Source organism: Lepidochelys kempii, chromosome 7 (genome assembly GCF_965140265.1).
Source record: "Lepidochelys kempii isolate rLepKem1 chromosome 7, rLepKem1.hap2, whole genome shotgun sequence".
NCBI lineage: Eukaryota > Metazoa > Chordata > Testudines > Cheloniidae > Lepidochelys > Lepidochelys kempii.
Window position 1 is genome coordinate 108,928 of NC_133262.1, and position 13,905 is coordinate 122,832.

At 47.3% G+C, this 13,905-nt stretch overlaps 1 protein-coding gene across 3 annotated transcripts in view; it reads left to right on the forward strand.

Moving 5' to 3' along the window:
* CCDC51 (coiled-coil domain containing 51) overlaps positions 1 to 10,355 on the forward strand; it is a 75,650-nt gene extending 65,295 nt beyond the window's left edge. The window contains exons 1-2 of one of the 3 annotated variants that reach the window (XM_073350763.1): positions 4,459 to 4,673; positions 8,079 to 10,355. In XM_073350763.1, coding sequence (XP_073206864.1) covers positions 4,607 to 4,673; positions 8,079 to 10,264 — 2,253 coding nt within the window. In that variant the 5' untranslated portion in view covers positions 4,459 to 4,606 and the 3' untranslated portion in view covers positions 10,265 to 10,355. Of the gene's footprint in view, positions 1 to 4,458; positions 4,674 to 8,078 lie in introns of those variants that run through there. The other 2 variants (XM_073350764.1, XM_073350765.1) reach the window with 2 other exon arrangements.
* The last annotated feature ends 3,550 nt before the right edge of the window (positions 10,356 to 13,905 follow it).

Below are 13,905 nucleotides of genomic sequence, written 5' to 3' on the forward strand. Positions count from 1 at the left end.
TGACCTCTCTATTTTTGCTTGTATATGTAACTCATAGGTGATAACAGTATTGTCATAAAACATATAATATAAAGGCTACAAGAAACTGTTTAAGCCTAAATTGGAGTGGATCTTGTCACATGCAGCAAACAGCAGCAAATATTATTTTGTGCATTTATTACATCTTGTGCCTTTGGCTGGACACACATCTTGGGATATGAATTTTTCCATATCTTGTGCCTTTTAATCTGAAAGATTTTGTAATTAATCCCTTATAGTCTCAGGAGTTCTTACGATAAGTACTTTTAACACTCATGCTGTGTCTTTGTACTGCTTCTAAACTAGTTTCTGTTTTTTCTTTTGACAAGTTGTTTTGTTTTTCTGTTTCATTAGCTCAGTCTGTTTTGCTATATGGATAGCTGTGTGTAGGGTTAAGTCTGTTTTTTAATTGTTGCGGTTGTGAGAGACTTTTGTCTATAAGCGCAATAACCAATCTAGCTCTAATATTTTAATGTTTTACCATCCTAAAATCACAGTTTTTCTGCCAAGGCATGCCAAACTCTTATAAAAGATTCAACATATTCCCCTCATTCTTGAATTCTCTGGTGAAAACATGCCCTCTCATAAATCACACTTCTCTGAGGCATAAACATAGCCAGACTCTTTCAGAGCCATCTTTGTGACTGTTATCAGTAAAGGCAAAGGATTGGCATAAATTAAAGACGACACCTATGTGTCTGCAGTTTTCTTATGGAGTTTAATAGCAAAATGCTGCCTTCTGTCTGTGTATTCTGAAGGTCTGTCACAACTGAAGTTCTCTGGGGCACTAAAGAGTGCTATGTGGATGTAATCCTGCAACCTGTGTTGCTTTTCCCCCCATTTGTTTGAAACCTGTGTTGCTGTTTCCCTTCTATTTCTGTTCTCGTCTGGCATCAGTTTGATTAATAGATTCTAAGGCAAGAAGGGACCATTTTGATATTCTGTTCTGCCCTCCTGTATAGCACAGACCAAAATAATTCCTAGAGCAGATCTTTCAGAAAAACATACAATCTTGATTTTAAAATTGTCAGGGTAGAGAATCCACCATGACCCTTGGTAAATTGCTGCAATAGTTAATTACTCTCATCGTTAAAACTTTATCCCTTATTTCCAGGATGAATTTGTCTAACTTCAACTACAAGCCATTGGATCATGTTAGACCTTTCTCTGCTAGACTGAAGAGCCCATTATTAAATATTTGTTCCTGAGACAGGTAGTTATAGACTGTGGCCAAGTCACCCCTTAACCTTCTCTTTGTTAAGCTAAATAACCTGAGCTGCTTGAGTCTATCACTATGAGACATGTTTTCTAATCCTTCAATAATTCTCTGGGGCCTTCTCTGAACCAACAAGCATGATCCAGTTGATATAATGTATTGGACTTTCAGAAAGTCTTTGATAATGTCCCTTCACCAAAGGCTCTTCAGCAGAGTAAGCAATCAATGAAAAGGGGGAAGATTTCAGAGTAGCAGCCGTGTTAGTCTGTATTTGCAAAAAGAAAAGGAGTACTTATGGTACCTTAGAGACTAACAGATGAAATTCGTTGTTCAAAAGTGAAAAATAATGCACATTGGATAAAATAATACCAACAATATGTGCAAAATAGTGGTGTCTAAATTATCCATTACTGCTCAAGAGATCTTGGAGTCGTCATGTTTAGTTCTCTGAAAGTATCCGCTCAGTGTGCAGCAGCAGTCAAAAAAGCTAACAGAATGTTAGGAACCATTAGGAAAGGGATAGATAATAAAACAGAAAATATCATATTGCCACTATATAAATCCATTGTATGCCCACAATTTGAATTGTGCAGTTCTCGTCATCTCATCTAAAAAAAAAAAAAGATATATTAGACTTGGAAAAGATGCAGAGAAGGGCAACAAAAATAATTAGTGGGGGTGGAACAGCTTCCATATGAGGAGAGATTAAAAAGACTGGGACTGGTCATTTTACAAAAGAGATGACTAAGGGGGGATATGAGAGAGATCTATAAAATCAAGAATGGTATGGAGAAAGTGAATAGGAAAACGTTTTTATCCCTTCCAATAACACGGAAACCAGGGGTCACCCAATGAAATTAATAGGCAGCAGGTTTAAAACAAGCAAAAGGAAGTACTTCACACAATGCACAGTGAATCTGTGGAACCTGTTGCCATAGGATGGTGTGAAGGCCAAAAGTACAAGTGGGTTCAAAAAAGAATTAGACACGTTCATGGTGGATAGGTCCATCAATGACTATGAGCCAAGAGGTTCAGCAATGCAACCCCATGCTCTGGGTGTCCCTAAACTTCCAAATTCCAGAAGCTGGGACTAGACAACAGGTTATGGATCACTTGAAATTGCCCTTTGCTGTTCGTTCCCTCTGAATCTTCTGGCACTGGTCACTGTCAGAGACAGGGATACTGGACTAGATGGACCATTATGACCCAGTATGGCCATTCTTTTATGTAATCTGCTCCAGTTTATCAACACCCTTCTTGAATTGTGGGCAACAGAATTGGCCACAGTATTCCAGCAGCTGTCGCACCAGTGCCAAATACATTTACTTCTGACACCATGACATGTACTCCTTGTAGTTGCAGGGCTGCTACTAGCAGGTCAGGCTCCTGTACCAGATATGGACTGGATACACAGCTTCCATCATAGAGAAAGGTACTAGAGATATGGTCTCTGTGAGATACTTTATGCACTGCCAGGGATGGCTGTTACAGCTAAGGCAAGGTATATTACACATGGCATCACCTTGTGGCTAACCATTACAATACAGTTTTAGCATTCCATTACAGTTTGGGTGTGTTTCTGATTCCAGCCTATCAACTTATTTTCATAGTTTTCAGGTTTTGAGTTAAGGGAAAAGTCTTCTGCATTTCCTGCTACTTTCATATTGCTTACAACTTTGTCAATAACACACTCCATAAGGCTTCTGCTTCCACTTCCAACAGGTACCAAAAAAACAACACACATTTCTGTTTCATCAAACTTGCCCTTGGGCACAAAACTTCAATGGTAGTCTCAGATTCTCTTGTATCAACAGATGGGTACATGTGGCTTTCAGATGTTCCATACATCTTGGAAGTTACTCTGCCTTAACATTGGTGAGGTCACTGTTAAGGTTTTGCACTAGAGTGCTGGTCACTGGAGGTCTAGCAGATCATTTGATATTGGCTGCTCTTTGGTCCAGCGTTTCGGATGCCTGTAGAAAGAGCTGGAAACAAGAAGGAATTAACAAAGTTGTCTTCACTGGAGACTGATGCTATGTGAAGGGAAATGGGAGCCACCCTTGGTGAATGAGTTCTTTGGCAGGACTGGAGCTGCCATCCACTATCATGAGTTACTAGAGGGAGAGAAATGTCCAGTGGAGAAGGCAACCAACTGTCTGGGAAGTTCGTTCAGGGGGATAAACAGCCAGACAGCACGTGCTGGATAGTAGAAGAATCAAACAGCTGGGTAATATACTCAAAGGAGTAGGGAGTCAGGTCTCTGGGATGCATGGGCAAGGGAACAGGGAGAAAGGAACCAGGGGGCTGGGGAGCAGGGCAGGTAAGGGAGAAGAAATGGACAGCTACGAGGATGGATGAAATGAAGAGCAAAGGTCAGCGTAGTGTGATTTTGTTTTTTCCTCCCAACCGTCTATGTATTCTTATGCCATGGCCATGGTATGTGAGCTGCCCAGATTATTAAGGGTAATATGAGAATCTCTCCTTCCCCTTCTGCAGGGACTCTGGTTTCTGAATATGGGGTCTTGGTGAGTTGTGGAGGAAACAGTGAATGAAGAAGTGAGTTTTATATTTAATGCTGAAGATGCTGTTGTCTGTAAGCATTGTGGCCTGCAAGGACAAAATGCATCTAATTAAAGTCAGTTAAAAATAAAGTTTCCTGACATGATTTCTTCCAGTTTCTGTAGCTGTCACAAGGATGTTGGGTGCTCACTAATGGGCCTGTGAATGAGGATGCAGGAGTAGAAGTGTCCACCTCATTGCTTTACCAAGATGCAGTCCTCATGATAAAACAGTATAATCATAGAATCATAGAATATCAGGGTTGGAAGGGATCTCAGGAGGTCATCTAGTCCAACCCCCTGCTCAAAGCAGGACCAATCCCCAATTAAATCATCCCCCTGTGTCTGTGTAACCCTCCCCTGCTTTGTGTATTCTTAGCTCTCTGATTTCCCCTTCTTGTCCCTTGTCTCTTCTTCCACTTCCTCTCCTCTCACTTCTTGTCTGTCTTCTCGCTTCTTATAAAGTAACCTCTCTCATGTATGTTCTGTTCACAATTCTTAGGCCCACCACACCTTCTTCCCTCTGTCTCCTTTCACACCCTCCCCCCACCTCAGTTCCTTCCTCAGTCTCTCACAGTTTCTCTGGTTCAATCTGCTCCCAGGCCTGGCAGCCTGTGAATGGAGAGCAGTGTTTGCAGATGAATGCTCTGGGCTGTGACAGACAGGCAGTCCCTCTTACTGAAAGCCCTGTCTCTACACTGCTCCAAAGATACAGAACATACAAACACAGTTCTCCACTCCAGACCGAGCTTGGGACAGGAAGAAAGGCTACTCTTTTCCAATCCCTTTCATGTTTTTCTTCTCTGCTTTTTAAATGAAGCTTGCAGAAGCTCTGTACCAGACTGAAGGGGCTGCAGGTTTGGACTGGCTCTGGAGGAGAGGTACAAAGGGGATTAGTGTTTAAAGTCATGAATGGATTGGAGCAAAGTGAAAATGTTTCTTGCTCTGTCTCCTAGTTACCAGTTTGGATTTTGGTGAAAGTAACTTGCATTTAGTTACAATGCCTCTCTGATTAGAGAAAATGTCTTTGTGACAGGGTCCCCGTAAAACAGACACAGTCCTAGTCAGAGCAGCATTTTCTGTGAGAATGCCCGTAGAAGTAGAATGTATGTCTGTGTGGGTGGGGTTGAAAGGCAGATGTAGAGGAGCAGCTAGAGTGTAGTGAATCTTGTTTGAAGGGCTTTGCTGGGCTCAGGCTATGTGAGCATAAGCGACTCTTCAGCACTAACAAAACTTGAGGAAACTTGACCCAGAGAACATTACCAGCCCTCCTCTCCTAACACTCATACTTTGTAGGGGTCACTGAGAGATTTCAGAAGCTAAATCAAGTAGCAGGCACTAAACTGTGTTTCCCTTCACATCCCTATGGCTGGTAAGAGAGAGGAGGCACAGGCAGAATAGTGAACAGGGAGGAGAACAGATATTTGGTGACACTTCAAGAAATGGAACTTCTACCAGCTACAGTCCTCTGAAATGTCAGAAATGTGTGTAAGAGGCCTCACAAACCTATAGAAGGGCACCATGTCTCTAACATAGTGGAGGGCAAGTCGGAGGAAGGAACGTTAATGGGCATCCTGGGCAGAAGGCTAATTCTGTATTTTATCAGAATTCAGTCCAGCCTTTCTTTGCTTTCCTAACAGCTCACTCTAAACTTGTTACTGCTGCTTTTAATTATTGTTGTAGAGACTTAGGCTAAATTAACAGGAAAGATCAAGAATCAACTTACATTAGATACTTCTACCTCTGAAAATCCAGTCATACAACATGGTTGTCCCCTGCCATGGTTCCAGTTTGAAGCATACATAGGCCCTTAATTCTGTTCTGTAACCAGGCTAAGGCATAGACATGACCAAAGCTTTAGTCATGTTACAGAACCACAGTTAAGGTCTGCCTATCCTATAATTCAGAAGTATGTTATACCTGAGTCTCTTAATATGGCTATATTTGTAGGATAGCTGGGGCCTAAGTAAGCATATAGCTTATACATTCTTTCCCCTCAGCATGTATGTTACACCAATTTAGACTCACTCACTTACTAATCTATAAGAGATATCGCCTTATAGCACCTCTGAATTTGGCCCATTAGATGCATTTATCACTCTAAGTTGCCATTAACACAGATAAGAGAAACTATATGATTATCTCCAGAGGAGACTTATAAGTCTAAATCTCAAGTCAGGTCAGCTAAAAAGTGACAATTTTTTTAATGCTTACATACAAATACTAGAAGTCTAAATAATAAGATATGTTAACTAGAGTGCCTTGTGTTAAATGAGGATATTGATATAATAGTATTCAGAGTCATACCCATGTTAGTTTGTATCAGCAAAAACAACGAGGAGTCCTTGTGGCACCTTAGAGACGAACAAATTTATTTGGGCATAAGCTTTCGTGGGCTAGAACCCACTTCTTCAGATGCATGGAGTGGAAAATACAGTAGCAGGTATACATATACATAGTACTGTACATGAAAAGATGGGAGTTGCCTTACCAACTGGGGGGGTCAGTCTAACGAGACAATTCAATTAACAGTTGAATACAATGGAGGAAAAATCACTTTTGTAGTAGTAATGAGAGTGCCCATTTCAAACAGTTGACAAGAAGGTGTGAGTAACAGTAGGGGGAAATTAGTATGGTAAAAATAGTTTTTGTAATGACCCATACACTCCCAGTCTTTGTTCAGGCCTAATTTGATGGTGTCCAGTTTGCAAATTAATTCCAGTTCTGTCGTTTCACGCTGGAGTCTGTTTTGAAGTTTTTTTGTGAAGAATTGCCACTATTAAGTCTGTTATTGAGTGACCAGGGAGGTTGAAGTGTTCTCCTACTGGTTTTTGAATGTCATAATTCCTGATGTCAGATTTGTGTCCATTTATTCTTTTGAGTAGAGACTGTCCGGTTTGGCCAATGTACTTGGCAAAGGGGCATTGCTGGCATATATCACATTGGTAGATGTGCAGGTGAACGAGCCTCTGATGATGTGGCTGATATGGTTAGGTCCTATGATGGTGTCCCTTGAATAGATATGCGGACAGAGTTGGCACTGGGGTTTGTTGCAGGGTTTGGTTCCTGGGATAGTGTTTTTGTTGTGTGGTGTATAGTTGCTGATGAGTATTTGCTTCAGGTTGGGGAGCTGTCTGTAAGCGAGGACTGGTCTGTCTCCCAAGGTCTGTGAGAGTAAGGGATCATCCTTCAGGAGAGGATGTAGGTCCTTGATGATGCGCTGGAGAGGTTTTAGTTGGGGGCTGAAGGTGTGGCTAGTGGCGTTCTGTTACTTTCTTTGTTGGGCCTGTCTTGTAGTAGGTGACTTCTGAGTACCCCTCTGGCTCTGTCAATCTGTCAATTCTTAACTTCACCAGGTGGGTATTGTAGTTTTAAGAATGCTTGATAGATATCCTGTAGGTGTTTGTCTCTGTCTGAGAGATTGGAGCAAATGCGGTTGTATCTTAGAGCTTGGCTGTAGACAATGGATCGTGTGATGTGGTCTCAATGAAAGCTGGAGGCATGTAGGTAAGTATAGCAGTCAATATGTTTCTGGTATAGGCTGGTGTTTATGTGACCGTCGCTTATTAGCACTGTAGTGTCCAGGAACTGGATCTCTTGTGTGGACTGGTCCAGGCTGAGGTTGATGGTGGGGTGGAAATTGTTGAAATCCTGGTGGAATTCCTCAAGGCCTCCTTCTCATGGGTCCAGATGATGAAGATGTCATCAACGTAACACAAGCAGGTTAGGGGACGAGAGCTGAGGAAGCGTTGTTCTAAGTCAACCATAAAAATGTTGGCATACTGTGGGGCCATGCAGGTACCCATAGCAGTCCCACTGACTTGAAGGTATAAATTGTCCCCAAATCTGAAATAGTTGTGGGTGAGGACAAAGTGTAAGCAGAGTCAGGATGAGCTCCATCCTGACATCTGGTGGTGAGGTGTGGCAAGTTGTGGAAAAGAACTTCAGGGGCTGATCTCATTTGCATAGGCACACCCACCCTGCCTAGAATGAGGCCATAGCTGCCCAAATGGTCACTTTGGCTGCTGTGGGATCCCCAGTGTCTCTGTTATTGGGGCAGGAAGAATAAATTGTTATTACCCTGATTATGGGAATCAAGGACAGTGGAACTGCACTTGGCCTTTTGTTATGATGGAGGGACTCTAGTTACGGGTCTAGTTACGGGCTGCTGAGCTGAATTCACTTTGGGCTAATGGTGCACCAGCACTGAGGCTCCCCTACTACAAGCTGAAATCACAAAAGAGCTAAACTGACTAAGAGCTGAAATCACTGAGTGCTGTGTTAAGTAGGGGGGAGCCTGAAGATATATGGTGGAGCAGTTTGCGGGACGGCGAGCGGAGTGGAGCGGCTGGTGGAGCAGAGCAGTTTGCGGGACGGCGAGCGGAGCGGCTGGTGGAGCAGAGCAGTTTGCGGGATGGCGAGCAGAGTGGAGCGGCTGGTGGAGCAGAGCAGTTTGCGGGACGGCGAGCAGAGCGGAGTGGCTGGTGGAGCAGAGCAGTTTGCGGGATGGCGAGCGGAGTGGAGCGGCTGGTGGAGCAGAGCAGTTTGCGGGACGGCGAGCAGAGCGGAGTGGCTGGTGGAGCAGAGCAGTTTGCGGGACGGCGAGCAGAGCGGAGTGGCTGGTGGAGCAGAGCAGTTTGCGGGATGGCGAGCAGAGCGGCTGGTGGAGCAGAGCAGTTTGCGGGATGGCGAGCAGAGCGGAGTGGCTGGTGGAGCAGAGCAGTTTGCGGGACGGCGAGCAGAGCGGAGTGGCTGGTGGAGCAGAGCAGTTTGCGGGACGGCGAGCAGAGCGGAGTGGCTGGTGGAGCAGAGCAGTTTGCGGGATGGCGAGCAGAGCGGAGTGGCTGGTGGAGCAGAGCAGTTTGCGGGATGGCGAGCAGAGCGGCTGGTGGAGCAGAGCAGTTTGCGGGATGGCGAGCAGAGCGGCTGGTGGAGCAGAGCAGTTTGCGGGATGGCGAGCAGAGCGGAGTGGCTGGTGGAGCAGAGCAGTTTGCGGGATGGCGAGCAGAGCGGAGTGGCTGGTGGAGCAGAGCAGTTTGTGGGATGGCGAGCGGAGTGGAGTGGCTGGTGGAGCAGAGCAGTTTGCGGGATGGCGAGCGGAGTGGAGCGGCTGGTGGAGCAGAGCAGTTTGCGGGACGGCGAGCAGAGCGGAGTGGCTGGTGGAGCAGAGCAGTTTGCGGGACGGCGAGCAGAGCGGAGTGGCTGGTGGAGCAGAGCAGTTTGCGGGATGGCGAGCAGAGCGGAGTGGCTGGTGGAGCAGAGCAGTTTGCGGGATGGCGAGCAGAGCGGCTGGTGGAGCAGAGCAGTTTGCGGGATGGCGAGCAGAGCGGCTGGTGGAGCAGAGCAGTTTGCGGGATGGCGAGCAGAGCGGAGCGGCTGGTGGAGCAGAGCAGTTTGCGGGACGGCGAGCAGAGCGGAGTGGCTGGTGGAGCAGAGCAGTTTGCGGGACGGCGAGCAGAGCGGAGTGGCTGGTGGAGCAGAGCAGTTTGCGGGATGGCGAGCAGAGCGGAGTGGCTGGTGGAGCAGAGCAGTTTGCGGGATGGCGAGCAGAGCGGCTGGTGGAGCAGAGCAGTTTGCGGGATGGCGAGCAGAGCGGCTGGTGGAGCAGAGCAGTTTGCGGGATGGCGAGCAGAGCGGAGTGGCTGGTGGAGCAGAGCAGTTTGCGGGATGGCGAGCAGAGCGGAGTGGCTGGTGGAGCAGAGCAGTTTGCGGGATGGCGAGCGGAGCGGAGTGGCTGGTGGAGCAGAGCAGTTTGTGGGACGGCGAGCGGAGTGGAGTGGCTGGTGGAGCAGAGCAGTTTGCGGGATGGCGAGCGGAGTGGAGCGGCTGGTGGAGCAGAGCAGTTTGCGGGACGGCGAGCAGAGCGGAGTGGCTGGTGGAGCAGAGCAGTTTGCGGGATGGCGAGCAGAGCGGAGTGGCTGGTGGAGCAGAGCAGTTTGCGGGATGGCGAGCGGAGTGGAGTGGCTGGTGGAGCAGAGCAGTTTGCGGGATGGCGAGCAGAGCGGCTGGTGGAGCAGAGCAGTTTGCGGGATGGCGAGCAGAGCGGAGTGGCTGGTGGAGCAGAGCAGTTTGCGGGATGGCGAGCGGAGTGGAGTGGCTGGTGGAGCAGAGCAGTTTGCGGGATGGCGAGCAGAGCGGCTGGTGGAGCAGAGCAGTTTGCGGGATGGCGAGCAGAGCAGAGCGGCTGGTGGAGCAGAGCAGTTTGCGGGATGGCGAGCAGAGCGGAGTGGCTGGTGGAGCAGAGCAGTTTGTGGGACGGCGAGCAGAGTGGAGTGGCTGGTGGAGCAGAGCAGTTTGCGGGACGGCGAGCGGAGTGGAGCGGCTGGTGGAGCAGAGCAGTTTGCGGGATGGCAAGCAGAGCGGAGTGGCTGGTGGAGCAGAGCAGTTTGTTGGATGCCTAGAGCAGCTCATGGGGCAGCTGACAGAGTGGAGCCCCATGGAGAGGTGGGGCCATCAGCTTTGGACCACGTAAGGTGCCCCTTAACACCCCCCGCCAATCTCCACCCAGGTTGGGAGGTAAAACTCTGCAGATAAACTTTTGAACTCTGGGGCTGCCCTGACCAGGGACAGAGACTTTTGAGTTGTTGGACTTTTGGGACTTTGGGTGATTTTGGGTTGCTGGACTCAAGAACCAAAGGGAAAGGACATGCCCCAATTTGCTTGGGTGGGTTTTTTGCTCATGGGTTGTGTTATGAATCCTGTTGGTGGTGTTTCCCCAACATAATGCCACATTGTTTCTCTCTGTTATTAAAAGGCTTTTTGCTACACTCAGACTATGTGCTTGCGAGAGGGGAAGTATCGCCTCTTGAAGGCGCCCAGTGGGGGTGGTATATATTTGTCCCAGGTCACTGGGTGGGGGCTCGAGCCGGTTTTCCATTGTGTTATTGGAATGGATCCCCTAGATACTGAACCCGGCCTTTATTGCTGCCAACTCTGACAGGCAGAAAGGTTACAAAAGTATCCCCGATAATGTCATGGCAAACCTTGTGGCTGAACTTTTGTGACTTTGTCCTCACCCACAACTATTTCAGATTTGGGGACAATTGATTGGGGTTTGGACCAGGGCAGGACAGTAAAGCTCTGGGGTCCTAGGCTGGGAAGCTGGTGGTTATTTTGGTGGTAGCCTCTCTATTGTTGAGTGCAGTGGCTGGACAAGAGCCTGCATGTAACTGGACCTGGTCGGTGTGTCCCTACCTGTGTGTATGCTGGTGGAAGTATAAGATCAGGAGCGTGTCCGCAGCTTGTCACAGCAGCACAGTGTGAGAGGGAGCTGAGACTGGTGGGTCAGAGGGCTCAGTGGTACCCCAGTTCAAGTGGCACCCTGGGGGAACCCATCACAGTACATATTTGTTTTCCTAAAGCTAAGCTCCTGGCCCTCAGAGACTGTGTATGGGCTTTGGAGACCAGAATGGCTGAATGGAGGAGCTAAGGGATACAGAGAGATACATAGATGAGACTTTCTGGGACACAGCAGAATGGCCCACCCCCAGTCTGGTAGCCTCTGTGCTGCTGAGGAGGATCAAAGTCTCAGGGAAGGAGAACATCCAACTGGAGCAGAGGGAAACGATCCCACAGTTAGGACCCAGATGATGTCCGTGGTATCCTCTCACACAGAGAGGATACCTCTCCAGGGGAGGGAACTCCAGTTATTAGGAAGAGACAGGTAATAGTTATGGGGGATTCAATCATTAGAAACCTAGATAGCTGGGTTTGCGATGACTGGGAAAATCGCATGATGATTTGCCTACCTGGTACAAAGGTTGCAGCTCTCGAGACATCTAGATAGACTTAACATTTAGTGCTGTGGAGGAGCCAGTGGCCATGGTACATGTAGGTACCAGTGACAAAGGGAAGGATAGGAGAGAGGTGCTGGAGGCCAAATTTAGGCTGCTAGGTAAGAGATTGAAGTCCAGGACCTCCATGGTAGCATTCTCTGAAATGGTTCCAGTTCCACACGCAGGGCCAGTTAGACAAGCAGAACTGCAGGGTCTCAATGCATGGATGAGATGATGGCGTAGGGAGGAGGGTTTTAGATTTATTAGGAACTGGGGAAACTTTTGGAAAAGGGGGAGACTAAACAGGAAGGATGGGCTCCACCTAAACCAAAATGGAAACAGATTGCTGGCACCTAAAATTAAAAAGGTCGTAGAGAAGTTTTTAAACTAAGTCTGGGGGGAAAGCTGACAAGTGCGGAGAAGCACATGGTTTGGACAGAGACATCCCTTGGGGAGCATCTATTAATGGAGATTCTCTATGTCCTAGTAAGGAGGAGAGGATAGAAGATGATAAAATACAGGATCTGATGAGAAACAGTCAAATGAAAGAGAGTCCCATTCAATTACATCATGTAATGGCAGACAGCTAAAAAGTGACAAGTTTTTAAAGTGCTTATATACAAATGCTAGAAGTTTAAATAATAAGAGGGGTGAACAAGAATGCCTTGTATTAAATGAGGATATTGATATAATAGGCATCACAGAAAATTGGTGGAATGAGAATAATCATTGGGACACAGGCAGTGTTCCCTGTAATTTTTCCCACACATGTGTAAAATGAATTTTGTTATGTGCACCAATATGGAGGTGATGTGTCACACTTCATATTGGTGTACGTAACAAAATTCATGTGATGGAGGTGGGGTTGAGGAGGTTCGGAGTGTGGGTGGGAGCTCAGGGCTGGGGCAGAGGGCTGGGGTGCAGGGGTATGAGGACTCCAACTAGGGGTTCAAGCTCTGGGATGGGTCCGGGGATGAGGGGCTCAGGGCTGGGGCAGAGGGGTGGGGTGGGGTGAGGTGAGGGCTCTGGGGTGGAGCCAGGGCTGAGGGGCTCTGGGCTGGGGCAGAGGGTTGGAGTGTGGGGAGGTTGAGGGCTCCGGATGTGGGTGCGGGCTCTGGGGTGGGGCCAGTGATGAGGGGTTTGGGGTGCAGGAGGTTCTCTGGGGCTACAGTGGGGAGAGAGAACTCCCCCCAGCTCTCTTTCCATGCAGCAGCACCCGGGCTGCATGAGAGAGATGCCTCTCCCAGCCACAGCAGCTCAGGAGCTCCAGCTGTGGGATAGGTGCCCCTCCCCAGGTCATGGCAGGTCCAGGGCTGAGTTGGGGCTGGGGGAGGGACGTCCCTTCCCCCAGCTGCGGCAGGTTGGGGGCCAGGCTAGGGTGGGATTAGGGGAGGGGCACCTCTCCCCCAGCCATGGCAGGTCCAGTGTTGGGTTGGGGCTGGGGGAGGGGAACTTAGAACACCGTAACACCAGGGTACAAAATATATCCGAACGACAGAAGAGGTCGTGCTGGTGGGGGAGTGGCACTATACGTAAAAGAAAGCGTAGAATCAAATGAAGTAAAAATCTTAAATAAACAAAACTGTACCATAGAATCTCTATGGATAGTAATTCCATGCTCTAATAATAATAATATAGCCATAGGGATATATTACCAACCACCTGATCAGGTGATAGTGACTGTGAAATGCTCAAAGAGATTACAGAGGCTATAAAAATTCAATAAAAAATCAATAAAAATGTGGGATTTCAACTATCCCCATTTTGACTGGGTGCACATCACCTCAGGATGGGATAAAGTTTCTTGACACCTTAAATGACTGCTTCTTGGAGCAGCTAGTCCTGAAACCCACAAGAGGAGAGGCAATTCTTGATTTAGCCCTAAATGAAGTACAGGAACTGGTCAAAGAGCTGAATATAGCAGGACCACTTGGTAATAGTGACCATATTATAATTAAATTTAACATCCCTGAGGTGGGGGAAAACCCCACAGCAGCCCAACACTGTAGTATTTAATTTCAGAAAGGGGGACGGCACAAAAATGAGGAAGTTAGTTAAACAGAAATTAAAAGAATGTGCCACAAGTGAAAAGTACAGTGCCACAAGTGAAATCCCTGCAAGCTGCATGGAAACTTTTTTAAAGACACCATAATTAAAGCTCAACTTAAATGTATGCCCCAAATTAAAAATTATAGTAAGAGAAACAAAAAAGTGCCACTGTGGCTAAACAACAAAGGAAAAGAAGCAGTGAGAGACAAAAAGGCATCCTTAAAAAAGTTAAATCCTAGGGAGGAAATAGAAAGGAGCATAAACTCTGACAAATGAAGTGTAAAAATAT